Here is a 26295-nt window from a genome sequence, read left to right as displayed (position 1 = left end):
AGAAGCAAGAGGTAGCCAGTATGGAATCAGTGGAGACTTTTCTGGAAAATGCCTGTCCCTGGGTGGCATGCTTTCCTTCCTCTTTCACGCTTGCTGTCAGTGGACAAAAAGTGAAATGAGGGGAGATCCACGTTCAGAAAATGTGTTACCGTGCGATTCCTCCGGTCTGCCTTTGCCTTTGGCTTCACTTTTATCTCTGAGGTTAAGCAGAGAATATGAAAAGGCTTGTCATTAGGATTATTTTCCCTTCCCCATCACAGCTCTTCCTAACAGACTCCTGAGCAGTGAGTTGAAAGATGGATGTCTTGTGTCATATCTTTGAAAGGAGCTGAAACCCAGCTCTTAAAAGGTGCTTACATGCATCTGATTTATTAGCTGCCTCTTGCCTTGTTTAGACAGCTCTGGCAAACTCTCAGGCTGCTGCACAGCTGCCGCAAAAGCCCCTGCTGAGTCCAAATCCCATGGGGTCCCCGAATTCATGGGACAAAGACACTCAAACACCAAACCTTGCCCCATGCCTTACAAGCTGCTGAGGGTCCTTCTTCAAGCTAATGTCAGGTTAATCTCTCAAAATGAGATTCTCAGTCTGGACAAGGGAATGCTTACCTGACCATCAGAGCCCATTTTGTTAGACATGTTCTGGGTATCTTTAAGGCAAAGGGTGGCTAATCGTGTCTTGCTCATTATGGTACTGGAGTGGGGTTTAGGGTCAGGTTTCTCCTCCAGAGCAAGATTTTTCAGTTTCTTTTTTATTTATCTGAAGGCAGATGCTCCTGTATAACCTGTACAAATTTATATGGGTTTTTTTCAATAAATTTCTTTGGTAAGATCGTGTAGTCATCTTTTAAAGGAGTGTCTTATTAACTGGAAATAGAGTTGGTCCCTCTCTAGCTTGATATTGCTATTTATAGAAAATAAAACGTCTTTAACATGTGAAAACAAGAGAGCTTCCGTGACATGACAGCCAGTGGCCTGAGAAGATGGACTGTCACAAGAAGGGTAAGAGAAACTTCTGGCTCCAGGAGAGGCAGAGGTCCAACATAAGCCCCTCTTCCACCTCCAGCCATGAGGCCACTGACTATGCTCAAGTGAAAGCAGCTCCCTATTTGTTCCCAGGTGAGAAAGCTGGCCTTTGAGTGTCTACATGCCAATCTCTGGCCAGAGGTACCAAACGGGTGACGTAAGTTTGGGGTTTTTTCTCTCTATATCAGACTGTCTCAAGTGGCTCCCTCAACAAAGGAGTGTATCTATTATAAGCTTCTAATAAGATACCCAGTTCACCCAGGAATTATTTATGGGACCTGGCTATGTACTTTAAGGCTGTAGGAAATAAGTGACACCACAAATTCAGGCACTGATGTCCCTTTTGTTGATCTGCTTTTGGCGATCTTTAAGGCTGAGGGCTGAATGGCCCCAGCAACCACTGACGCTGATGACAGCTGAGAGCACCCCATGATCTCACTAGATTAAGCACTAACCTTAATAACTGCTAATCTAAATGTTCTCACTCCAGCCGCCAAGGAGAGGGAAAACGCTCTGGAAATTTAATTTAACCTTTCAGGACAAGCATCCCATGTGGGCCTGGTCCCTGCTGCTGGACCATCTCCCCACAGCACACCGCAGCCACCACCTCTGAGGGACTGCTGACACAGTGCTAAAAGCTCATCCTACATCTGATCACTTTAGACATTGTCCAGTCCCCACATAACGACACCCAGGTTAACTATGTAAAGCATTTATGTTTATGTTTTTGTTTTGTTTATGCTCATGGTGTTTATCACACCTCATGAATGGGGCAGAGAGGAATCGGCTGTGCTGTTGCTGTGGAGCCCGAGGATAATCATGTCCCACTGGCTTGATACGTTGGGAAAGTATTTTGTAGAGTAAAATATGATGATAATAATTCCTGGACCCTATAAGAAACAGAAACCAACGGCCGGTGCTCCCAGGGCCCTCCATGCAGCGGTCAGATGGTGCCAGCTGTGGCTGGTAAGGGCCATCTTGTGGCAAGATGCTTGCACAGTCACTTTAAAGTGGTCAGTAAGGAGATGACACTAGGTTCAAGAAGAGTAATTCGAGCCTCCCTCGACCTTTGTGTTACTGGTAGTATTTTAGGAACCAAAACCGAAGGTGGCTGCGTGGTAACTGTTTCCAGCCGATGCAGACTGGGCTAGGGCCTGCAAACATGGCTGAGTAGCAGCCAGGCGGCAGCAGCAGGCCGAGCTCGGCTGTGAGGAAAAATGGATGTTATCTTTTTCAGGGAGATTTTAGAAACTTCTCAGGTTTTAAATTTAATTGGCTGGCAGTTTTAAAAATGGTGCCCAAGAATGCTTTTTTAAAACAAATGCCATAGTTATGACAAACTCCAGGGAAATGCTAAAACAAGACTATAACAAATCTGGTAGATAGAGGCTACTGCGGTTGGGGTTGCTGTCTCCGCGCTGGAGCACAGTATCACAGGCTGTTGTACAGCCAACGGAGGAAGTGAAAACAGTGTTGTCAGACCTGGACAGCCTTTGGAACTGTGGTGGAGATGCTCTGCTGCTGTGTATTTTGGCCAAAGTGCAAGGACACACGCAGCTCGGCTTCTTCTGAAGCAAAGCTGAGATGGCTGTTGCCTTGATAGGTGTTTCACAAAAAGTTACACCATGTTGAAAACAGCAGTAAAACTGGTTGCCTTCTGGAATTTTCCAAATATTAAAAAACAGTGAGATGCATAGATAATATATATTATACTTACAGTATATTTATAATATATATATAAAAATATAAAAAATGCATTAAAAGTTCTTTTTTCAGTTTAATTTCTTGATTTTTGCTAATAAAGGCTTGAAATTGAACAGAATTATGTATTACTTGTATATTGTTCTCACTGTAGGCTGGATCATTACTTACAGCTTAAGTAATATTGATATCTAACAAGTGGCACAACTATCTGGTTTTTTAATCCTCTGCTTCAAGTAACTGGTGACAGCAAAATACTTCAAGAAAGTTCCAGTACAAAAAAAAGAAGGAAAAAGACACCTGGAAAGGGCATATTCATGCCAGAGAAACTGGATGAATCACTGTGCTACTCCACGGACTACTATTGCTTCATGGGTCAGCCCTACCCTGCTTTTTCCCAGTTTGGACCCCAGTTTAGGGGTGAGTGTCCCCAGCCAACTCCCTTTCCATCCATTGTCAGGTAGCAGTTAGGACAGACTGATGTTGGAGAGCAGCTCACCGGCATCAGATGAGGAGGAGCGTGCACAGGAGCATTGCTCAGCTCAGACAGGAGAAGACAATTTTCCTTTTGTCTTTAGTTGTGCCAGAGCGGCTGTTCTGCCTCCCTCCACCTTTGCAAACATATAGCACTCCTGGAGTAAGTGCTGCAATGCCTTACATGGAAAGAAAACATCAGGAAAGGCAGGATGGGATTCAAACATAGGCAGATGGTGTTCTCTTAGGCAGCTTCAAGTAGTCCATGGGCAATTTTACTAGCAGTGTCTAGATACAGTCCTGAGTTAAAACAGGTCATGGAGACTGAACTGTGCTGTGGTTTCTAGAAGAGATTCCTCCAGTCAAGCATGCCGTTGATCAGCTGGGAATCTTGTATGGCTGCTGCCAGCGTGGGAAAGAGGATTTTGCCAAAACCGCTTTGTGAATACAGAGAAGGTGGATCCCAATTCCATCCTGCCCCTGGAATCCCATGTCTCTCTGAACAGTGTCATGGCATTTCATGAGAGGCTGCCTCCAGCAACGACAGTTGTTGAAGGGATCCCTCCGGTGTTCCTTGTGCTCCATCCTGCCTGTCCCTGCTTGCTCTTGCCATTTTGCAGCACCATACAGTGCAGCTGCCATCTCTCTGAACATCCTCTGCGACAGCAGTGGCCAGTCCTGTTTCATGAGCTCTACCTTCACCAAAATATTTGGAGCAGAGAAACTAGATGCACTCCCTCAGAAAAAAAAGGTGGATTTAATTGCAGGAGTGGCTGAAAAAACCCGAAATTGCCTGTTCTGAAACAAACAATGCAGTAGCCATCATCATACCAAGCTTTCCACAACACTGAGAAAAGATGACTGATACATACAGCTATGCTGGAGTTGGTACATTGGCCTTCAGTGCATTTCCGGACAATTTGGTAATAACCACTTCCTGGCTAATAAACAGTCTCAGAGTTTATTTGTCTTAATCACCTTGACTTTCCGCTCCAGAGTTCACCCAGCTCAAAACAATGCTATTGCATTTCTTGTTTGTTTTTTTAAAGACACATCCTGATGTCAGAGTTACAGTTAGCAAAGGAACAGGACAGGCGACACTGCACTGCTGCGAGCAAAGGGAGCTACAGCTAGTGGCGTCACTTGAACTGTAGAGGTGTTCCCCGTGCAGGATCCTACCGACCTGCTATTGCCTGCCGTGTTGTGTTTCTTCCCCATTCTTCAGCGTATTAGCACCAATACACATTTTACTTAGATAACTCTGGATGGGTTATTCCTAAATGCAGCTGCTGACAGTAGCTTAAACCTATGATAGCAAATAAAACAAGTTCTGTACTAACAGCTTTGAAGGATGGAGGGAGTCAAAACAGCAGCAATAGAACAAAGCAAACACGGTCATAACTCGACTCCTACCACACTTACTGTCCCCCCAACAGAAAACCTCCTTCAGCATTTTGTTCGATGCATAAAGTCCTTTGGATGCTCAATAGAAACAAACCAAACCTAACTCAGTGTAATACCTTCTTGTTACACACATGGCATTTCTCTCTCCTTTACCCATACCAAAAGTCACATTTAGATGATACAATTTTCTCTCCCCAAGACAAGGTAAAGGACAGTTTTCAGTCAGTATTTCAGCACAGAAAATGGCACTTCCAAGCCTCAGAAACATTTGGCTCCACTGCATTTTACTGTGCCACCCTGAAAACTTGAACCCCCTGCCCTCTTGAACGATTGGGAGTCTGAGGGAAACCATCAATAAAACTATCTTTGAGGCTAATGAAGCTCTTGATCTCGGTTGTTCTAGTCATTTAGGCAAGACTGTTTACTCTGATGCTCACTTTCTAATGACATTATTTAGAATTACTGAAAAATGTGCTGGTAGATGCTACAGCTAAGAATAATGTGAAACAGCCAGGTGATTTGCACAGGGGAAAACTTCTGCTTATGAAGGTGAGTAAGCCAACAAATAATCTTGTTGTCTTAAATTAAAATCCTAATTGGGAATATTTTCCTGATAGCAAATTATCGATAAATTACCAATTTGCTTTCTAAATGAAAAGTTTTAAAATACAGTGTCACAGCATTTTAAAATAATGTGTAAATGCTGTAGAAGAGACTAATTATAAATTAGGATCCCTGCCTTCATTTCTCCAAAGCAGGAGCCTTACCTCCTATTTTTGATTGTATAGGACAAGTAGTCTCAATATTTAAATTTGACATTGGTTATTTGCTCACCAGGTCGGTTTTTTTTAATTAAGGGTTAAGCTGGCTTCAAACTTGTAATTTTTTCATGTATTACATTCATATAGTAAATTTATAATCAAGCATGCTTCTAAGGGTAATGCCCCCCAAACTGAAGCCAATCCGACCCCTGAGAAGGGAGACTGGATCTATCAATCCCATGGTATTTGGGAAGCAAATTTTTTAAATGTGTAACATACAAAACCTATCTCCATTATAAGATTGTTATTGTTCTGTCCTCAATGGGTATCATTTTGGGAGGCAGATTAGGCTACTAATTAGGCTGCTGGGCTATCAAAGCTGTGATGTGACATTCAGCAACAGTACTATCTTAATACATGCTAGGTGCTTGCTCTTTCCTCAGTGCGTTGACTTGTCACCCACGTCACCTTCTTCCCAGGACAGGTGTTTGTGTGACTATGGGGCTTTCCAGATCAGGGAATTAAACCTGCTGAAAAATAAACCAGGAGAAACACTAGATTATTTTTTTTCAGTTAGGAAAACTGCCCAGCACGGGTCACTGCACAGCCTCACAAATGCTTGTGCCAGAACAGTGTGCGAGGCAGCAAGAGGAAGCAACGACAGGATCAAAATGTTGCTTGTTGGGTTTGTGTAGATGAGGATTACACAGCTAATGCTGCTCCCTGCCACCCCTGTGATTCCCCCACGGTTGTGCTGGCATAATTGTACAACTGGTCGGCAAACTCAGAGCAGAGACCTTAGGCCAGAAAACAACCCAGTAAAACAGTGCCTGCTAATTTTAGCTGGATTGATTTTCTGAACCACTTCAGTGCATGGTGACACAGACAGTTGTGCCGGCTCGGCGAAGGAGCACAGGGAACCGAGGGAGGCTGGAAGGATGGGGTCAGGAAGGACAGGGTGGGAACTGTCTGAAGTGCCCCTCTTGCTGAAAAATGTCAGTGTAACCGTAATGAGACTGGCTGTGTCACTGCAGGAAAATTTGTGAGTACAGTCTTGCCTGTCATGAGTCATCATTCTCCACATTACTGTTTTTCTTTTGGAACAGATCACACATTGATTTCAAGTCATCAGCTTTCACCTCTGATCCTACCCTGTGCATAGGCTTTCGTGGGAATTACACCTGGAATAGATCCTGAGGTTTTACAAATATGAGACCAGCAGCTCACCAAGAAAAAAAGATTTTTTCACAAATTCCACATTATGGCTTTCTTTAATCACAAAATGTTTGCAAGCAAGCTGCAATTTTAACAGACCTACTTTGGGAAGTGTTTGCAGCAAATTTCAGCTGTTTACTACAAACATTCCTTTGAGAAGTTAATACTCAAGACTGCTTACCTAAGAGATATGATGCCTTACATTGTAATGTAGTATTTCCGTTTCTGACTGGCTAACCAAATTATTAGGTATTTGCTTTTCTGGTCAATACAAATGTAATCACAAAACAAAACTACTCTGTGATTAAACAAGTCAAAGCCTTTATCTGAAGGAACAAATGAACGCAACTTACTTCATCTGAGTTTATTTGAATAATTGTGTGAATGAAACTTCACTGACAACATTATGCATGGACAACTAATAACAAAATCATTGTTGAAATACTTTTTAATATGCATTCCCTTAACATTCTGCTTACTGGGGAAAAAGACAGGGAAGTCATGACACAAAAAAGGTGTGATGGTCTCAAGGAGGTAAAGCACATTCTGACAGCACACTGGCTCGTAAAATCTTCACATCAAGGTACTCGTCTACCCCAGCCACCATGTAAATGCATTTCCTAAATTAGCTGTAGCACTGAAGGGCTGAGGGACTGGCCGTGATTGTGCCTGCTTTGTAAAATAATTCTATGTTTGATCCTGAAAAGCATAGATCAGTAAACCTTCCGTATGTATCTTGACAAATTTGTTGAAATGATACTTAAAGAGAGAAGGCAAAAATGCCCAGAAAATCATGAGATGTTATGCTAATGTTTAACTAGCATGGGTTCTGCACAAGACAATAAAGTTCCAGCAATCTCACAGCATTGCTTAAAAATTGTGATGCAATTATGAAAGAGGCAATTTATATTTATTTAGTCTTTCAGGAGACTATTTAAGAAATTAAGTGGCCTCAAAATAAGAATCCAAATAATATAATAAAAAAGAACTGATTAAAATTACAGAACCTAAAAGAGATTTATGCTGTAACTGATAAAAATTAGGAACAGGTACTTCAATGTTGTGTATTAATTTCATTATTTTTTAAAATATTACCAAATGAAGGAGGAAGCATTAGATAAAAAATGTGCAGATTGTATAAGTAAATTAATTATTCTAAAAGATCAGGTGCAGGCCATGGTACTTAAGAGTGATTTAGTAAGAAAATCTGAATAGATAGCATGATAGCAAATGAAAATTCAATAGTGACAAATACAATACAATAAACACCGGAGACAAAAATGTAAACTATCCATACACCTTCAAAGGGTATAAATTAATTTGATCAGCTCAAGAAAAGTATCTGTGGATGAACACAGGCAGCTTCTTGAATACCTCCAGTAAACATGCGGCATAGCCCTGAAAGCATGTAAAATGTTACAATGGTCAGGGAATATATAATACTATTAAACAAATCTAGGGAGTATCTCCATGTGGCACGTTTCACCTGGTTCCATACTCTCTCTTAACTTGTTCATTTTTGATGGAAGTGAAAGGAGCAAAGTCAGAGGGGGCACTTCTGAGGGAGTGCAATGGGATCTACTCGTTGCACTGATATTAGGAAACATATCTGCAGAGTATGATGTAGCACAACTCTAAGCCAATTTATAAGGACAAAAATGTAAGCAACACGAAAACATTAATTGTGTGTAATAATAGTAAAAGCTCACAAGTGCTGTTGCGTATTACTATACCCAAAAGTTAATGATAAAATGTCTTCTGCCTTTGGAAAGGGTAGATTTATTCCAGGTCTATCTTCAGCCGTTAAAGATGTGGACGGCATACACTGAGGACAGATGATTCCATATCTGCCTGCTTTTCATCTGCTTCCACCTTCCTCTTCATTCCTGTCACCTCTGAATACAAGGTATAATATTAGATTTATATAAGGTCTAATCCAGAATGGGAATGTTTATATACCTATGCATTTATTTTGTAGAACCAAGAAACTACAGTCAAATCATTATTTTATTCTAGATTAAATTTTCTGGAGTTCAAAACCAATTGTTCCATTGTCACACAGAAAATTATTAGTTCAGCTACAGATGCTTAAGGTTATTAGGATGGAAATTATCGAAGAGAAAACTAGAATGGATCCTATTGGAGAGAAAATGGGAGGAAAGGATCTTGACTGAAAGCTTCTAGAACAATAAAGATCGATCTCTAAATAACTTTCCTTCTGATTTCTTGTCAGTGGCAGCTTACACCAGGCATGAAGTAGCTCCGGTGTCTCAGCGGTGGAGCAAGTGTACCCTGGCTGGACTGATCACAAGGGTGGGCAGCACCTGAAACACATAAATGGCAAGCAAGCAGTAGCAGTCACCTGGGACTGTTTGGCAACTGCCAGGGGAAAAACCCTGAGTAAGGTGAGATATCTGTGAGAAGAACTGTGGTCTTACAATACACACCACCCCCAAAAACCAGTGAGAAGCTGATTTGTCCATCAAACCCCCAGAACCAGAACACTGAGCCTGTGGGACCAAAGGAAAACCTTAATCTAGGAAAACCAGCTTGAAAGATCTATCCCGTAGTTCCCCCATGCTGACATACCAGAGGTAGAATGGCAGTAAAAGGATTTGCCAACCAGTTCTTCAGCTAAGGTCACAGGGCTGGCCACCAAAGTACCCACTTACTACCCTGTCAGACCTCAAACCAGAGAAAGCAAAGTAGGGTCAGGGTCTCAGCTGCTGACAGAGGGACTAGTGGGGGATCTCAGAGAACTCCCACTAGGAAGGACTGGGTAAATAAATAGGAGTCGGGCACATGCATGGGGGATGGGGGGGATAATCTAAAATTTGCATACAGCTGCTCGAGACTTCCAAGGCCCTCCTGCAAGATGGAGAAAAATGGAATTCCTGTTCCAAATTTATTAGAAGGATTAGGAACTTCTTCATAGCTGTTTATATGAATAGCCCTGTGCAAAGCTGATTCTAGCACCAAGACAATCTGCAGCAAAGTCCCTGAGGGGCTGCTGCTGAAAAATAGAGACGGTATTTCTGCCACATAGGCCACACTGCAAAAGGGCATGTCGAGGGGTGGAAAGCCTATAAATAGACCCAATGTTAATACTTTTATAAATGGCTTGAGAACAAAAAGTAGAGCACGCTAATGAAATCTGCAAATAAGTATTCAGGCACATTCAGGCACATTCAGTAAAAGACTATTAGCAGTACTGTAAAAGGAAAAACTAGATGACTTTGATGCATGGAAAAACAGAAATGGCATGAAGTTTTTTACTCTAAGACTTCTGGGATTAACATCCTAAAATTCCTGCTCTGATGTATGTATGCGTATCAGGTGATTTTTGGATGACTAAGCCACTAAAATGATGCAGATTTTTAGAACCATCACTGACAAGAAATCGGGAGGAAAGTTATTTAGGGATTGATCTTTATTGTTCTAGAAGCTTTCAGCCAAGATCCTCTCCTCCCATTTTCTTTCCAATATGATCCATTCACCTCCAAGAACCAGTGGAGGCAATTTTACAACCTTGATCTATGCATTTTGAACAAAGCTACAGAAAAAGTAATGTCTTTGTAAAGCGTAGTCTGGAGTATCACCATTCTGGTGGTCATTTTTTGAGAAAGATCAACCCAAGTTAGTACAGAAGTGCTATTTATGGAAAGGAACTTATTTACGGGAAGAAAACTCTCCTAATGCTATATAAACTCACAAAATGAAGAATAAGGGCAACTTATCTTTCTAAATATAACAAGAATAAACATGAGGAAGAAAATCTAATTGGGATGAACAGTATCTATCCCTGTGCCAGCAAACCAGCAGCAAATACAGTGAAAGTAAATAAGCTGGAAGTTAGAAGTATTTACAAACTCTCAAAAGCCAAATTCTATCTTATTGAATAGCTGCTCAACAAAATATGTGAGGACAAGAAACAACTCACCTTAGACACTATTAGCTTCTGCGTGGCTGCACATGACTCTGCAATGTGAGGGGCTTAAACTTAGAACTGTAAGGCCCTTCTGATTTAGCATGTTCCTCTCATAGATGACATACAACTTTATCTTCCTGCTTGACTTCATTAGGCTGTCATAGATCTGATCATATCAGCTACTCAGATGGACAACACTTATCTCCGAAAAGGCTAGCAAGTGTTTGGACTATTTGGTATAACTGGAGCCGCCAAAGGATCTTTCTAAATGTCTCAGCACAGTAGGAAAATTAATCTTAATTTTTTCAATAAAACAGTCAAATCCACCTCAGACTAACAAGAAGAGTTCATATCTAACAGTGCAGTTTTGCAGGGGTCAGCAGGAGGTGCAAAATTGAGGCGAGATTTGAATTTGTTCAAAACCACAGTGACAGTGGTTATTCACCCTGGAAACATGGCAGGTAAGAGTGATGCGCATGGTTCATAATAACCCATCATCCACACTGTTATGTTCCATCTATACAACTCAAGGAAGGGGAGAAAGAAATCCTTTGAAAATCCTAGTTTATTCCAGAACTGCCTAAGCTGAAAAATCCTTAGGATAAGCTCAAATAAGCACTGTACTCTGTCATTTGGTTTTCAGGGAGCTTGTGCAAGCTATAGGCCCAAGCTGAAGCAGCAGATTGGTTCTATGTAACGACCATTCTGATTGTGCACCCCCAGCTGTTAGCAAATCTACAACTGGCAGGGCAGTTGCTTTCTACTACCTGCTTCTTCTCTATATGGAACAGAAATACGGAGAAACTAAATGATGAGTCCTGTTGCATATTTCTGCTGTGACTTCAGAACTTAACCATCTTCAGATAGCCGTGACCAACTAAATAAAGGGCCTTTCTTTCTCTATTGACTTCTTTACCTGGCACACACCTCTGGCCATTGTACAGAGGACAGGTCAGCTGGGTTATTAGCTTGCTTTCCCCCAAATGCCTTCAGAATAGGAAATGCATAGATGATGAACCAACTTGTGAATACTCCGTGGTATTTCTGCAGCCAGGGGGAAAATGTTAGGGTAAAAGTTCTCAGCTTGTGTCACAGCTGGTTAAGGGAAAACCTCCAAAGTAGCATAGAAGTGTTCCAAGTACTACAAGTAAAACAAGTGCATGCATGTGTGTGTTTTAAGCTGCAAAGGCTTCCTTGGCACCTTTTTTCTGTGAGCTAGCACAGATGTTTCACCTGCCAGCTTCTGTAACCCCACTCTTTAGTACTTAGGAAACACACAGGGAGAGTCAGACATCCAGATTAGGCCCATGAACTCCCCCAGCACTAAGATGGTAAGTCTTTGCTAAGGGTCTCACTGAGGACTTCCACATAGGTCCTTGCTTTTTATGCAAGACCAGGGAGAACTTGACTGTGACTTGCAAGCTCCTGAGAGGAAGGAAAAGCTACCTCCTAAGCAAAAGGCCTCAGGAATAAACTATTAGGAGGAGGAAACGCTTTGCAGGCATCTTTAAAGCAGGGTCAAAACGGAACGATTTCAGATGAGAGACTAAAGCATCAGTACTGTAGACTATATTAATCAAAATAATGACTTAATCTTGAGTGAATGACACATTAAACAAGTAAGTGTCTAGAGAGAGTAGCCTAAAATAAACTGGTGCTACATTGATCCCTTTTGGGTTGGCAAGCTGGCCTTTACAGCAGTCTTGAGATGAAACAGGCAGTAAGCTGGCAATCTGAGTTGGCATTTTGTGTGCTTCAACACAGATATCTGCTGCATGAAGTTTTTTAAGTGTTTGTTACAGACAAGATGAAACAGGCTAGCTTATGCTATCATCCTACCATTTGGTGTACCAGTAAAGTGTTCCCGAATACCCCAGAAGACCACAGTAGAGGCAGCAGAGTCTGTGTGATAAAAACATGTTTTCCAAATACCTAGTGTAAATTATTGCTGATAAACTTCCAAGTGTGAATTATAAGCAGCGTGTTCTGGTCAACCAGTCATAAATCCTAAAGATAACTTTGAAAGTCAAAATAGCTAAACTTAGTGACTGTTATGTTCATCTCCCCCCTTCTCAGTCCACTGAAGTTCTTACCGACATGGTAGTTACAGGCAAGCAGAGCCAGGAAGAAACAGAACACAAGCAGATACAAAAACAAATACAGCAGGTTTCCTGTAGAACAAATAATTCACTCCCTTGTTTTAAACAATGCTGAAGCTCTTACTATTACAGCTTCAAATACAGGAATAAGTGTCACAAGATGCCAAAAGTTTAGATCTAGCAACACTGTCCATGTACCCTACATTTTTTCTTTCTACTGACATTTTGCCTCCTGGTGTCAGTTATATCTACCCCAATATAATGCCTTGCTTATGAAAAGCCAGGTTAAGCAAGAAGTGCGTGCCTCAATCCTTGGGCGGAATATTAGTTTAATAAAAACTGAGTATGACTCAGTCATCTGCATGTCTGATATCCTCCTGAATTCCCCTTCTGCAGGCTGCTGTTGTGACAGCTCAACTGCTGCTCTGGGTGTGCCACGGCTCCTCCCGGCCACTGTCACTGTTCACTGCTCTGGCAGTGTCACAGGTACTGCAAACACACAACTACACAATGCACCAATTCTCTATAACCTCTTTCTTAACCTCTGTATCTCTGCCTGTGTACCACTGGCTAATATGGTTTGTACCTTCCTTCCAGTAAGACCCATTCTTACAGTTGGAGGTTGTTCACTTAAATATTTTACCTCTTCCTGGTTAACCTCATTTATGACACATTCCATTCCTAGCCAAAATCCATTCTTAACAAAACAAAGAACTTGAAATTAATTACTTGAATGACTAATCTAGCTTTGCAGCATTGTGTACCCTTGCTTTGCAAGAAATAAACTGAAGAGCCAATGTGTACTTCAAAGTGTGAACACCCAGCTACTGAGAGGAAGGAAAAGCCACCTCCTAAGCAAATGGCTTCTTCTTCAGATAGCAAATAAGTTTATTTTTAATTACTCCAGTGGAGCTCTCATTTGCAGTCTTCATTTGCAGTTGTAGACCTTCAGGGCTGCTACAAACAGACCCCAGAAATGAAGTCAAGACCCATAAAATAAGACACACAGCAAAAATACAAAGCCTGGTTTAAGCCCCTCACCAGAGCAATGCGAGAAAGGGCAGGCAAAGGCAGGTACTCTCCCAGAATTCCTAGAATCTGCTTAAACATTTTTGTTCTGCGCTTCTGCAACAGGAAAGGTAAGGTTCCTACTGCAGACAAGCTCCTTCTCTCACTGGTCTTTGATTTAGAGTTGGATCTTACCTTATTCACGAAAAAGACAGGAAGAGTCCCATTTTCTGCATCCTGAAGAAAAGCAGGGGTAAGTGAGACATGGATGGTGATTGCAGAGATCAGCCAGAAGCAAAAGCTGTGAGGCACTGGGGCATGCTCTGGAGGATGAGACATGTGCAATGCAGTCTCACATGAGAGCTGCGAGGGAAAGGATTGTTCTGAGATCCTCCGTGAACACCAAGATGAATTGTAATTGAGAAGGAAAGTCTGCACGCTAACATTTGCTTTATCAAGTCAAGTACATATAAGCCTTCTCAGTTTATTAGTTCAGATGTGGCCAAGCACAAACTGGTTATCGGGTATGGGAAGAGACACTTGCCAATCAAAAGTTTGCTCTTTCTCAAACCTTGCAACCATTAAAAAAAAAAAAAAAAAAAAAAAGTGGCTTTCTGCAAAAGCCTCTATTCAGTCTTTCAACTTTATTTTCCCCTGGCTTTGTTCTCAGAAGCAACTACCATTTTAGCACAAGTGTACATATTCTCTAAGCTTGTAACTGTTACCTTGCACAGAAACCTATATTGCCAAAATTTTAAACTTTGCCCAACTTGAAAGGCAATAGAGAACTGGGTTCATAATAGGAAATACCGACCAAGAGCACAGGGCAGCGCTACCTGACTTGCTTACAATAATTTTGGCAGAAACTTTTACTCAAGAGGGGGACAGTGACTTATGTGCCTATGTAAGTTGACTGAGGCCATTTGTATGTAAATCTAGCCAGGGTGTCTAAAGGAATTAAGTAAAATTGTTTCAAGTGGCCCTGCCAAGTGGTGGACAGTAGTGGTTCACAGGGCGTGCATAGGACTGTCTGATTAACACATATTTGAAACGAAATAAAACCCCTAATTTATGACTGTTTTACTACCAGCTGTTGACTCATTTTCCTTAACATTTTAATCCTTAGCCAAAACTAGCACTAGTTGGACGTTTTCAGCTGTGGAAGAAAGCAAGATAGAGGGCTGCTAGAACAGGAAGCACAGGCTCCACTACCAGCAACACTCTTTCTGGCAGTGAGTCCAAACGCTCTGAACTATTTTGAGAGTATTAACACCACAGAAGAGGGAAGCATTAAGAAAGACTGCGATGCATCTTTTTTAGCCAACAGCAGAAATAGCTTCAGCATTTACTCTGACAAGATAAATGAACAATCAGTTTTTCTAAGACTAGCCAAGAGAACATTAAGATTGTAAAATAGCTGAGAGAAAATGTGACTACTTGAACGTGTTCTTTTTTACTGCAGATTACCCCACTCAGTCCTCCCACTGGAAACGAGGGCAAGATGCACCTGACGATGATATGGTAAAATCCAAGATTTTGTTTGCACATATTGTATACATTTGTGAAAAAAGAGTGGGTTTAATGAACATGCTATTTTTGAAGTATGCTCAGACAGACAGACGACTTCAGGGAGAGAAGGGTAAGATATAGATTGATCAAACCACTATACTTATTCAGGGAACTGATGGATGGATCCTATGGTGTCATACCTTACCTGAGGTGGAATAACCACCAGAGCAGTGTAGACTGAGGACTGATTGCAAAAGGAATCTGGAGGACGAGGTGAACTGTGGCAGGGGCAACAAAAGCAGGGCCACTCCATGAGGGTGGATAAACGGGGAACCAAGGCTGACCACAGGACAGGCAGAGCAGTGCCCTCACCAACTAGGGTGCAGTTCCATAAGATTTGGGCAGGGCTGGGTTGGTGGCAGGTCTCCTTGACAGTCCAAGACAAGGCAAGATAATGAGTCATGTCCAGGGCCCAGCCAGAAAGTCCAGCCAGGAACAGCAGAAGACATGAGTCAGAGACAAGGTCCATGCAGGAGATAGGGTTGGACGCAAGGCTATATATTACATAGGTCCACCCAAGAAGGCCAACTGATAAGCCAAGACAACAGAAGAAAGGACTGGGCACAGGTAATCAGTCTTACAGTACTGCACATGCAAAAGTCCCAGGTGAAGGTGGTAGGGCAATTAAGGTCCAGTTGTGTGCTTTCCTTGGCCCTGACAAATACCAAGCTAAACATAAGCAAGCAGAACATGACAGCAGTGAGCAAGACTACTTTTTATAAAGACATTCTGGGTTTTTTACAGGCATGAAGCCAGCAGACCAAGAGAATTACTAGTCCTCTTTATTCAGCACTTGTTACATCACATCTGGAAAACCACACGACACTTCAGGTCCCCTGGTATGAGAAAGAAGTGGACAAATTGCAGTGAGTGCAGCTGTGGGCAATCAAGATGGTGAGGAGGTAGGAGCTCATGCCCTTTGAGGAGAAGCTGAGGGAACTGCATTCAGTCAGAAGGCTTGAAAGGGAATGCAAGAGCTTCTTTCCAGTACCTGAGATAATCAAGAAAATAGAGAAACACTCTCTACTGAGGTACACAGCAGTAGGATGAGAGGCAATAGTCACATGGGGAGGTTCTGATTCAAAGGGGAAAAAAATCACCATGACAACTATCAAGTATTGGCACAGGTTACCCAGATAAGTTGCGCGCTCTCCATTCTTGCGAGGACAAAGCCCTGAGCAACTTGGTGAGAAGGTTGAAGAAGAAGGTTATAGAGACCTCTTGAGTGCTGCCCCTGCCCACTCCCACCCCAAACAACGCTATTCTATTTCTATTGATCCCAGGCCACAGAAGAATGAAAAACCTTTGAGCGTGCCTCAGAAGTTGTTGAAGAATCTAATTTTGAATACAAGCTAGAAGTACAGAAATACTCAACTGAAGTAGTCCTTTACTAAACACAGATTTTTTAAAAATAGCATTTTTCATACTCTTCAGGGGTGGGGTTTTTTTTCATATTACCTCTTTGTACAAAAAGTTCTAAGTCTTTAGCTCTTGTTTTGCTGTTCTTTAGAGTAAGACTCATTGTACATTGCACTGTTGGCCCAATAAACACAGTTCAGGACTTAAGTGTGCTGTCACACTTTCACTGTCTTCGAACTCCTCCATCTCTGATCATTGGTTCAATTTTCCTTATGCAGTCAACTAGCTCAGTATTAGATCAGACTTGAAATTTAGACAAAGTATGTAAATATTTATAATGAAAAACAAGAAATAATTTGAAAAACAGATGTTACAAATAGTTAACAAGACATGGCCTTGGGAGAAGGAATAGATACCATAAATATGTCAAGCTGGGACACAACAAAATATGCTCAAGTAGAACCAAAGGGTTACTGAAAGCAAACAGAAAATTACTTGAACTATGTGTGAACTATTCAATTAGGATATTAAAAGAAAGCCCCCTCCCCAAGAGCATATACAGTGAAAAAAAAAAAAATGTTGCACCTTTAAATGGAGACTAGACTTGTAAGAACTCATGAGAATTAAGTGTGACTGAATTTAATTGTAAACAATTATTCAAAGTGTATGAAATGTTTTATTATGTGTTCAGAGGTGTGCTAGCTTTGTAGATTTACCACCTAGCACCCATCTCTGCGCAGACACAATAAACGATATCTCAGCTCTGTGTGTGAGAGTGGTTCTTTGCACACCAGGTAAGCAGCTGTTTGTGAGAGAAGGTTTATCTCTCCTTTCAGGGCAGCCCTGCTGATCTCCCCACGTTCCTCAACTGTGAAGCTGAATGTTACCCTGAAATACATTCAATGTTCCAGCATTTACCTCCTACGTAAACCACAAAGATCGATCCTCTACATGGTGCTATTGCTACTTCTGATATCGGCTGGTAGCGAGCACTGCCATGCCCCCTGTTCAGCACTGAAAGCTGTCATTTCTTTGGGGAAAAACACTTGCATTCTTCTTTTGAATAGGAAAGATGTCTGTCTTGCTGTCATCTCATTTCCTTGACACTTTCTTCTGCCTTTGGCTATCACACCATATCACTGCATGGAAACATTGCAGATTTAAACGCCCTTTGTGAGAACAGTCTGTGAGCATTCAAGGCTGGCATCGGCTTGCCCAGTTAGCCGTTAGGTTCCAAACTTTGTGTAAGTTCAGCGCTGGAGCTCAGCTAAGGTCTTCTGAAAGTTGGGAGGATGGTTGAACCACGGTTGGAAATACCTGACTGCAGTTAAGAGTAGAGTGATCTAGTGGTATCTGAAACCGCTGACGGTGCTAAGCAGCCTGCACTGGGGGGGGCAGACTCTGAAGGGGATCTAGCCTGGTTCTGTGCCCTGAACACTCCTTGGCAGCTGCAGATCTTGCAATTTAGTTTCACCTGAAGGTATCAGAGCTGCAAGCCTCCTCCAGCGTGCAAACCAAAGTGGAAACCACCAGGTTTGTTTAAAAGGCAAACCCCTAAACCAGATCGGAATGCCAGTGAACCCTTTTGCTCCTACGGGTGCACAGCCATGTTCTGCCCAGCACATGTTTTGAAGGCGATGCTGTCTCGTAACTCGCATCCATAACGTGAAGTGAGCTCCTGATGGAGTTACGTGGAATCTTAAAAAAAAAAAAAAAAAAAAAAAAAAAAGCGGTTTAGATGAGTTTTAAACCTTGGCTGTTTTTCAGTCTGCCGTAAAGCAGCGCCGTTCGCAAAGACGCTGGCCCCCGCCCCCGCTCCCCGCAACCTTCTGAGCTGCGCGTCAAACCCGCATCCCTCTCACCCCCCAAACGCTGCAAGCGCCGCCCGGCGCCCCGCTCCCGCCCGGGTTCCCGCGCTGGGCAGGCGGCGGAGTGGGACAGCGCCCGGGCAGGCCCCGCCCCCGCCCCGAGGCCCGGCAGCGGCGGCCGCGGCAGGTGCGGCGGCCTCGAACCGGCGCCGGCCCCGCCCGGGGGCTCCGCGCGCCACGCCGGGCCCGCCCCGGAGGCGGGGCGGTTGGTCGGCGGGAGGGGCCGGGCGGGAGGCGCGAGGCGGGTGGGGGCTGTCTCCGGCGGCCCCCCTAGCTGGCGGCCGGCGGTCACGCTGCGGAGACGCCGCCGCTTCGCCTCCGCGCCGGGGCCGGGCCGCGCCGCGCCGCGCCCCGGATTGGCTGCGCGGCTGCCTCGTCCCAGAATGCAGCGCATGGCGCGTCATTGAAGAGAGACCATGATGGCGGCGGCCGCGGCGGCGGGGGGGGCCCCCGAGGTGATCGCCCAGCTGGAGAACGCGGCCAAAGTGCTGATGGTGAGGCGGCGGAGCTGGGGGGGAGGGCCGTGCCGCGCCGCGCCTGCCGTTCCCCTGGGTCCCCCTCCTCGCCTGCGCTCCCGCCGCCCGCGCAGCCTCCCGCCGCCCTCGCCCCTCAGGCGCGGGGCTCGGGGCGCAGCCCGCCGGGGCGCGGCACCTCTGCCGCCCCCTCCCGCTCCCTGGCCGGCCTCCCCCTCCGCGCCGGCTCGTCCCTGTCAGCCCGCAGCCGGGGTCGGCCCCCGCCGCGCACGCCGCGCCGGTCTTCCATGTGCCGCCCGCTCTCCCCCGCCGTGGGCGGGCTGCCGGCTGCCCGCGCCCCCAGCTTCCCGCCCCGGCGGGGCGCCAACGTCCCCTCACGCCCCCCAGCCCCCCGCACCGCCATTGTCCGCCGCGGAAACCCTCGCTGAAGTTGCCAGCGAGCGGCTCTCCCTCCCGGCGGCGGGGGCCGGGCCCCGGGGCCCCTCCGCGGCGTTTGGCGGGGGTCGTGCCCGGGGCGAGGGGCCCCCCGGCAGCGCGGGGAAGCGCAGCGGGCCGGGCGGCGCTCGCTTCCAGAGTTTTCCTTCCCGCGGGGGAGCGCGGAGCCGCTGGCGGGTCGCGGTGCTGCCGCGCTGTAGCGGGGCCATCAGCCGTGCTTCGCCCTCGCCTCTCCGTTGCCGATTCGCTGCCGGTGCCTTGTGCGTTGTTTTCCCTGACTGCATGGAAAAGAAAGTCCCTACGGGAGAGATCAAAAACGCAGCGGCCGTCGGGTGTGGAAACATCCCAGTCATGGGTCCTTGCAAAAGTTTTCTGTTCGTTTGGATGAAAAAGCTGTATGTTGGCCCGCGTCGTTTATGCATCTTGCTTGCAGGTCTTCTAAAATTGTCTGGCCCAAAGCCCTTCCCGCAAAACTTATCATACTGAGACGTGATTCCAACAGAAGTAAAGTTTGTAAGCTGTTGATATTAAAGGGATTTCAAAAGAACCAAGCAAATGGTAGCAGAGTTTGCCTGGTATCAATAATTGATCAATGTCCAGAGCCTGAATGGTGATGGTTTAATGTCTGCCTGTGGCGGCGGCCTAGCCGCAGAGCAACAGGTGACTAGCTTTGCTTGCAGGTGTCCTCATCAAAATGTGTTATTCCTTGTGAAATCAAAGCCTGAAAAACGTTGACTGTGTTTTCAAACAGGAAAGCAAAGGTAGATAGCTTAGCAGTAAGCATAATGCTTTTAGAAAAAAACTTGTCAAAGTATGTGAACAGTGATGCATTTTAAGCTTTGAGCCACACTTGATTCACGGATGCCTTTGCAAAACCTAACTGTATAGACTATTGGATGGTCTCGTAATGTCTGTGTATCTCAGTTTTAAAAATAACAGTAGCTATATTTACCAGAAGTGTTTGACTGCTTAGGGGAAACATGTAATAAGTAGTATTGAGACAGAACACATATGTGGAAGGAAGCTGGTGGTTAGGTAGTTTTCAGTATCGAACTGATAACATGTGAAGTGGCATCTCCGAAGTTTTGTATCTGTGCTAGAAAACTTAACCTTACTTGCTTTGGCATAATTTCCCTAGTGTAGTAGCCCTGCTATCATAGAGAGGGAGATGCAACTTAATGTGGAGTTAAAGCAAATAACAAGTTAAATGATGTGAAAAGATGCAAGCCTCTTATGGTAAGGTTTGTGCTTCTGTTGAAGAACAGGTGCTAAACTTGATGGTAACAATATGTCTCAGGTCTGCAGGCACATGGCTGTTAGGGTCCTCGTTGAATTTCTAGCTTACTGTCTCCCTCCAGCCTCTGACAGTATGGAAGCTGACTCGTTGTGGTCATTACCTTTTTTTTGTTCATTTTTCTTTTCTGCAGCTGCTCTTGGAAGTTTCATAGACAGCACCGAACTGACAAGAATTAGTTAATAATAAGGCTTTTCCTGAGGAAGCTGAATAAACAAGAGATATTTACTAAAGCTGTTTGTGAGGCCAAGGACTCAGGCTTTAAACTGGGCTGGCTGTAGAAGAGCTGCGAGAATTGTTTAGCGTTGTTGCTTTGTGTTTCTTCTCAAAAATCATCAAGTCTTTGGAGTGATGGAGGAGAGGAGGAGTGCAGGTTGCTGGGAGCTTTTCAAAGGTGGAGGTGAGGCCTCAGAGACTGAAAGGGTTGTGCACTCCATTCCTTACTTACTGCTCTCTTTCTTACTAGCAACTGTGGAAAAACAAGGGCTGAAATTGTGTTTCAGGACTGCCCCTGGACAGTAATGACCTTAATTTACTTTAACCGTAGGACCACACTGTTTGGTAAAATCTGGTATAAGATCTACTTGGGCATGAGGGCAGGAAGTAACTGTGTGTGGCAGCTAGGAGATGTGAACTGATCAAGCAAACTGGTGGGATTGCTTAGAAAGGTATTTATGTAAAAATCTGAGGATTTGGGGGAGGGTGGTGAACCCGGTGCTAGTAATGGAGGTCATGAGTAGAGGCTGGTGCCTTGCAGTGGAGCCATACCTGAAGTGATGGAAAAGGGCAGAGCTGTGAATGGTCTGACAATAGATGGCAGCAAGTTTTAACTAGGCAGGGAGCTGTGGAGGGATTCAGCAAGGTTTTCTTGTGGCAGTCTGTGGCAGCTGAGACAGTAGCAATCCTTGCAGAATACTGTTGGCTAGGGAGGCTTCAAAGGTGTTACAAAGTGTCTGAGGATGGAGCAGGAAGTGGTGGTGGTTTATGTGTTACTTGTCTTGATTTCAAATTGAAATATTGAGCCTTGGGGAGGATAATGGACTAGAATTCAGACATGCTAATACAAAAAATCTGAATGTGTTTAATTAATATTCCTTGGGGGTAAGTATGGATGGCCAGGGGTTCTCTAAATCTTTGATAAGTATTTTCATAATTTTTTTCAATTGATCTGGGTTAGCTGAGTTTTACCTTTAGAAAACTAATTTTATACGTCAGAGAAGAGGTATGTTAGTTCTGAACTCATAAACTGGTGATCTGTATGGACTTAACAAACCACGGCATGCAGTGTATGAAAACTGGGAAGATTCAATCTGTTCTTTCACCGAGCTCCTCTACAGCTGTGTATAATGCTTTTCCTTTGTTACCAATAGCGCCTTTCAACAGGTTCTAGGTAGGCCATGTTCAAAAGGCTTAGCTTGGAAAACAATTGAAATCTGGTGTCAGTCGAAGAGTTGTTACAAAAGTTGAAATTGAGTTGTCATTAGCTGCCAAATAGGACTTTGAATGCTGATTCTGTGACGATTTGCTTTGGTGTGGGTAAGAGTATTTGCTATATGAAAAAGTATGTGGGTTTTGGGTGCTTAATTCCTTTCTAACAAAGCTAAATGCTGTTTACTTTAAGTAAGGTCCCCATAGAGCTTTGTAACTTAAAAGTGCAGAATGCTGTGTGGTTTTTCAGTGCCACAGGCCGGTATATATACCTTTTGACCTCTGTGACTTTGGCTTGGTGAAGACCATACACCAGCATCTGTTCCAGCTGGCATGGCTTCCCATAACCAAATGTGTATGATTCCTATCTATTATGTTCCGTTTAGCTCAGGTGGTAATTAATACCAAATATAATTACCGTCAGTAAGCACTGTTTTAATAACTGTCTTCATGGATGAGAAAAGATATAGGTAGTATTATTAAGGGGAGAAATGTAAATGTCATGCTATAGGTGACAGAATGAAGTAGGAAGCATGTGTAAGACTGTTTAGTTATTGCTGAGAGCTTATGAAAGCAGGTTGAATTTTTTTAGCATATGATGTTCTGTAACACCTAAATGTAAATTCACAGGTTATAGCTTGTTCACCCCACCTGCCTCCGAAAAAGGGTGCTCTGTTCCTACCTGCAGCACCACTTTCTCCTTTGTGACCCTGTGCTGAACATATTAATATTGCTGAGATGACATAGGAATTAAACAAGGGAATGGATTTCTGTCAGGTTAGCAAGATGAATTGACTATCTGTGCAGACATTTAGGTTGCAGAGCTGGCATGGGGGGGAGCTGAAATTAGATTGTTGGACGTGTACAGGGCTGGTCTGCCTCTGTGAGCTGTTAGGTTGGCTCAAGTGTATCATATACCTTCACTGTACAATTTACTTGCTAACTCAGGCTTTCTTGATATTAGACTTTTCTTAGAGCAGCACAATGAAAAAATTGAAAAGATAAGAGTTTACAAGTTTCAGAAAGGGAAATTGCATCTGGAGAGAAGGCAAAAAAAAACCCACAGTGAGTGTGGTTTGGTGAAGGCAGTGGAGCAGGCTACCTGGAGAGACTATGGGATCTCCCATCTTTGGAGATACTTAAAACTTGACTGAACAACGTCCTGAACAACCTGATCTAACTTTAAATCAAGTTCTGTTCTGGGCAGGAGATTGAGCAAACTGAAGTCCAGAGGTCCCTGTCGTCCTAAGCTATTCTGTGTGGTATGGGTCTGTGTAGCATTACCAGGTTCAAGAAAATTTGAGCAAAGGCTTCTGCGGAACACTTCCTTCTTTAAAAGTTTGTAAATGTTCTCGTTTCACTGTGGTCTGTTTTGGAGGTAGTGGGGGTGCACACATGACTATCTTTTTGGGGTACTGCTTTGTTTGTGACTTATCCTGCCCTTCTGAGGGAAGTTTCAGGCTAAAGTTGGGCAGTCTGGCAATGGTCAAGCAAACTTCTCTTTCAAATGTTGAAATAAGCTTATAGAATAAGAGCATAAGGGAGCATATTAGTATCCTTAAAATCCAAGGCCAAATTATTTCTATCATCTACTCTGACAGTTTGTATGGTTGGCTTTTTTTAACTTGCCTTTCTTGGAGTTCAGGACCATGACAGCCCTCCTTCCATGAGGAAGCTCAATTTCTCATTGCAACCTGTCGTCATTGCGGGGCAGTTTTTCAGACTGGGAAGCATGACAAACGGTAGGGGTGGAGAAATCAGACAAGTGAATCATTCCAGTGCTGAGATTTGTTGTAGTCCTCCATGTCATCACCCAGCAAAACAAACTGGATATGTGCTATATTATGGCTGGATTAGACCAAACCTCTGCCTAGCTGAGATCTGTTTCCAGTGATGGCCTCTAGCTGCCAATTTAGAGAAAGGGTCTGAAAAATAAGGATAATCCTTTCACGAGTATATACTTTACCTTATTTGAATTAGCAATTTCAAGAGCTTGAGGTAGCAACGTTGTGTTTAATGATTTTTGATCAACTTTTCTTCCACTAATGTGTCCCGTTGTTTTTGGAATGCATTTATATTTTTCATTTTCTTAGTTTTTAAATTATACTTGTCTGGTAGTAATGAGTTTCACAGGTGGTTTTGGGAAAAAAACCAACATTATGTTATTTGAGAGAAGCCTGATGGTTGATCTTTTCATTCATTCTTGAATTACAAGAAATACCTGATAATTGTTCTGATTTTTCTTACGTGGTATCCTTTGTGACCTTTATAGCTCTCTATCATACTTCATCCTCCCATCACCTGTTGGCTAAACTGAGGGTCTTGTCAGTTTTTTGTATGGGAGATTCCCTATACGTCTAATCACCCCTGTACTCTGTAGCTCTTTAGATTTACGGTGCTGTTTTTGAGATGGACTGACCATAACTGCATTCTTTTGTGATGTGGGTACTTGAGGATTTTATATGGTTTTAAATTTCTGGTAGTCTTCTGTATTCCTTTCCTAATAGTACTTACATTGTGCTTTCCTTTATTACTTCAGAGCAGCAAGGTGATGTTTTCAGAGGATTATACCCAAGCCATATAGATCTTTTTCTGGAGTGGTACTAAGTAACTTAGAGTCCATCATGTGTATGTGTAGTTTTTCCTCCTTTTGCTTAAGAACTGGTATGGTTGGTGCATTTTACAGGCACACGGTTCAGGTTACAGCTTGGGAGGTAAGTATGTGCAGTGTACGGCATGCTAATGAAGCTTTTACCTGGAAGCTGAGAACAAATGTGCATGGACCATACTCTAAGCACACAGTACTAAGGGTGAGGAGTTGAGAATAGGGATGTGAGGATTGATACAGATTCTGGTACCTCTGAAAAGCAAACATAGCATCTGATGAGTGGGATTCTTCATGCTTGGAGTTTATTTACCCCGACTGTTTCACAGAGAGAGTATTCATCTTTTTGAATCAAGATGATTCACGCTCATTTGACATGTCATTGTTGCATTGGCAAATTTCTGTATTATGTGAATGAAAATACTGTGTCTGCTCCTAGATTTGTCCACTGGGGAGCTTCATTAGTCTGTAACTCCATCTGGTTAATTCTTCTTCAGGCACTACCTACTGCTGTCTTCTCTTCAACATGCTTCCTAAGAGTCTTATCGTTACGCTAATCTGTGTTCATTAGTTAATTAACAGCTTTCCATGTGGAGGGGTAGAAGAAATCCTCTTGTTGAGCTGATGCTGTCACAAGCAGCTAAGTAAAATACTCCTTTTCATCAATTTCTGACACTGTTTTGATACTAAAAAGTATGTCTAGATTAGGTATACACAGGATCTCCATTTCTGTGTCCTGCCTTGATGTAGAGGTGGAATTCTGGATTTTGATGATAATGTCCTTTTCCATTTTAGAAGGGGAAAATGTATTATTTGTATCTATCCAGTTTTCTGCTTTCCTTGGCTTCCCCAGAACAAAACAGAGTGGAACTGATGCCTGTGTTAGGCCAGTGATCTGGCAGAGGGAATGCTGTAACATTTATTACAATGTTTTGTTTTTTCGGTGGATAGTGGGATGTATAAACAGCATAAAACCACATATGTGCTGGGAGATGTGGCATAGAAGGGAGGGTGTCAGATGTGAGCTGTAGGAGACGATACAGATCTTCAGTTCTTTTTCATCCCTTTGAAGTCTGTCTAAAACATCCTGTTGGATAGGGAGTAGTTGTTCAAATAGGGATTTTAAGAAATGGAGGAAACTGGCAGAGGACATATTTTAAGTAGTCCCTCTTCTTCCCTCTCCTGTCTCCCAAAAGGAACCCCCAAACTTCCCTGCTTCTGAGACTTAGTGATGAGTGGCATCTATACAGTGCTGCCTTTGGCTCTGACAAAACATACAGTAGTAGTACACCCACCTAAGTGGCTGCATGGCGAACTGGATTGGGAAGTGGATGCAGGGAGAAAAGGGATTTTTAATTCAAGTAATTTTCACTGTGATACATTATAAACAGTTTTGCTACCTTGACTCAGATGAAAAAGTTTGCCTATGCTCCTAAAAGATTTTGTCGAATTATGCTGTTAAACCACGTAGGAAGTAGCAGATATAATTCTCTTTGTCTTCAGATCAAGACTGCTTATTTTTTTAGTGGAAAATACAATTAAGGTTATTTGGATTAATATAAGAGCAAGTGAATGAGGGTTTCTTGCTTTTGTTAACTCTAGAAGTCAGATAAGTTGGTTGAGTGGTGCCTACCAAATTCAGAATTTACAG

At 43.4% G+C, this 26295-nt stretch overlaps 1 protein-coding gene across 1 annotated transcript in view; it reads left to right on the top strand.

Annotated features, from left to right (window-relative positions):
* Positions 1 to 18671: 18671 nt before the first annotated feature.
* Positions 18672 to 26295, top strand: part of XPO4 (exportin 4) — an 83494-nt gene continuing 75870 nt past the window's right edge. The window contains exon 1 of the mRNA XM_055701943.1: positions 18672 to 18903. Within this exon, the coding sequence (XP_055557918.1) occupies positions 18826 to 18903 (78 nt within the window). The 5' untranslated portion in view covers positions 18672 to 18825. The remainder of the gene's footprint in view (positions 18904 to 26295) is intronic.

Source organism: Falco cherrug, chromosome 2, assembly GCF_023634085.1.
Source record: "Falco cherrug isolate bFalChe1 chromosome 2, bFalChe1.pri, whole genome shotgun sequence".
In the NCBI taxonomy this organism is placed as follows: domain Eukaryota; kingdom Metazoa; phylum Chordata; class Aves; order Falconiformes; family Falconidae; genus Falco; species Falco cherrug.
Note: the sequence above shows the minus strand (reverse complement) of the source record. Positions and strands in the feature narration are given on the sequence as shown.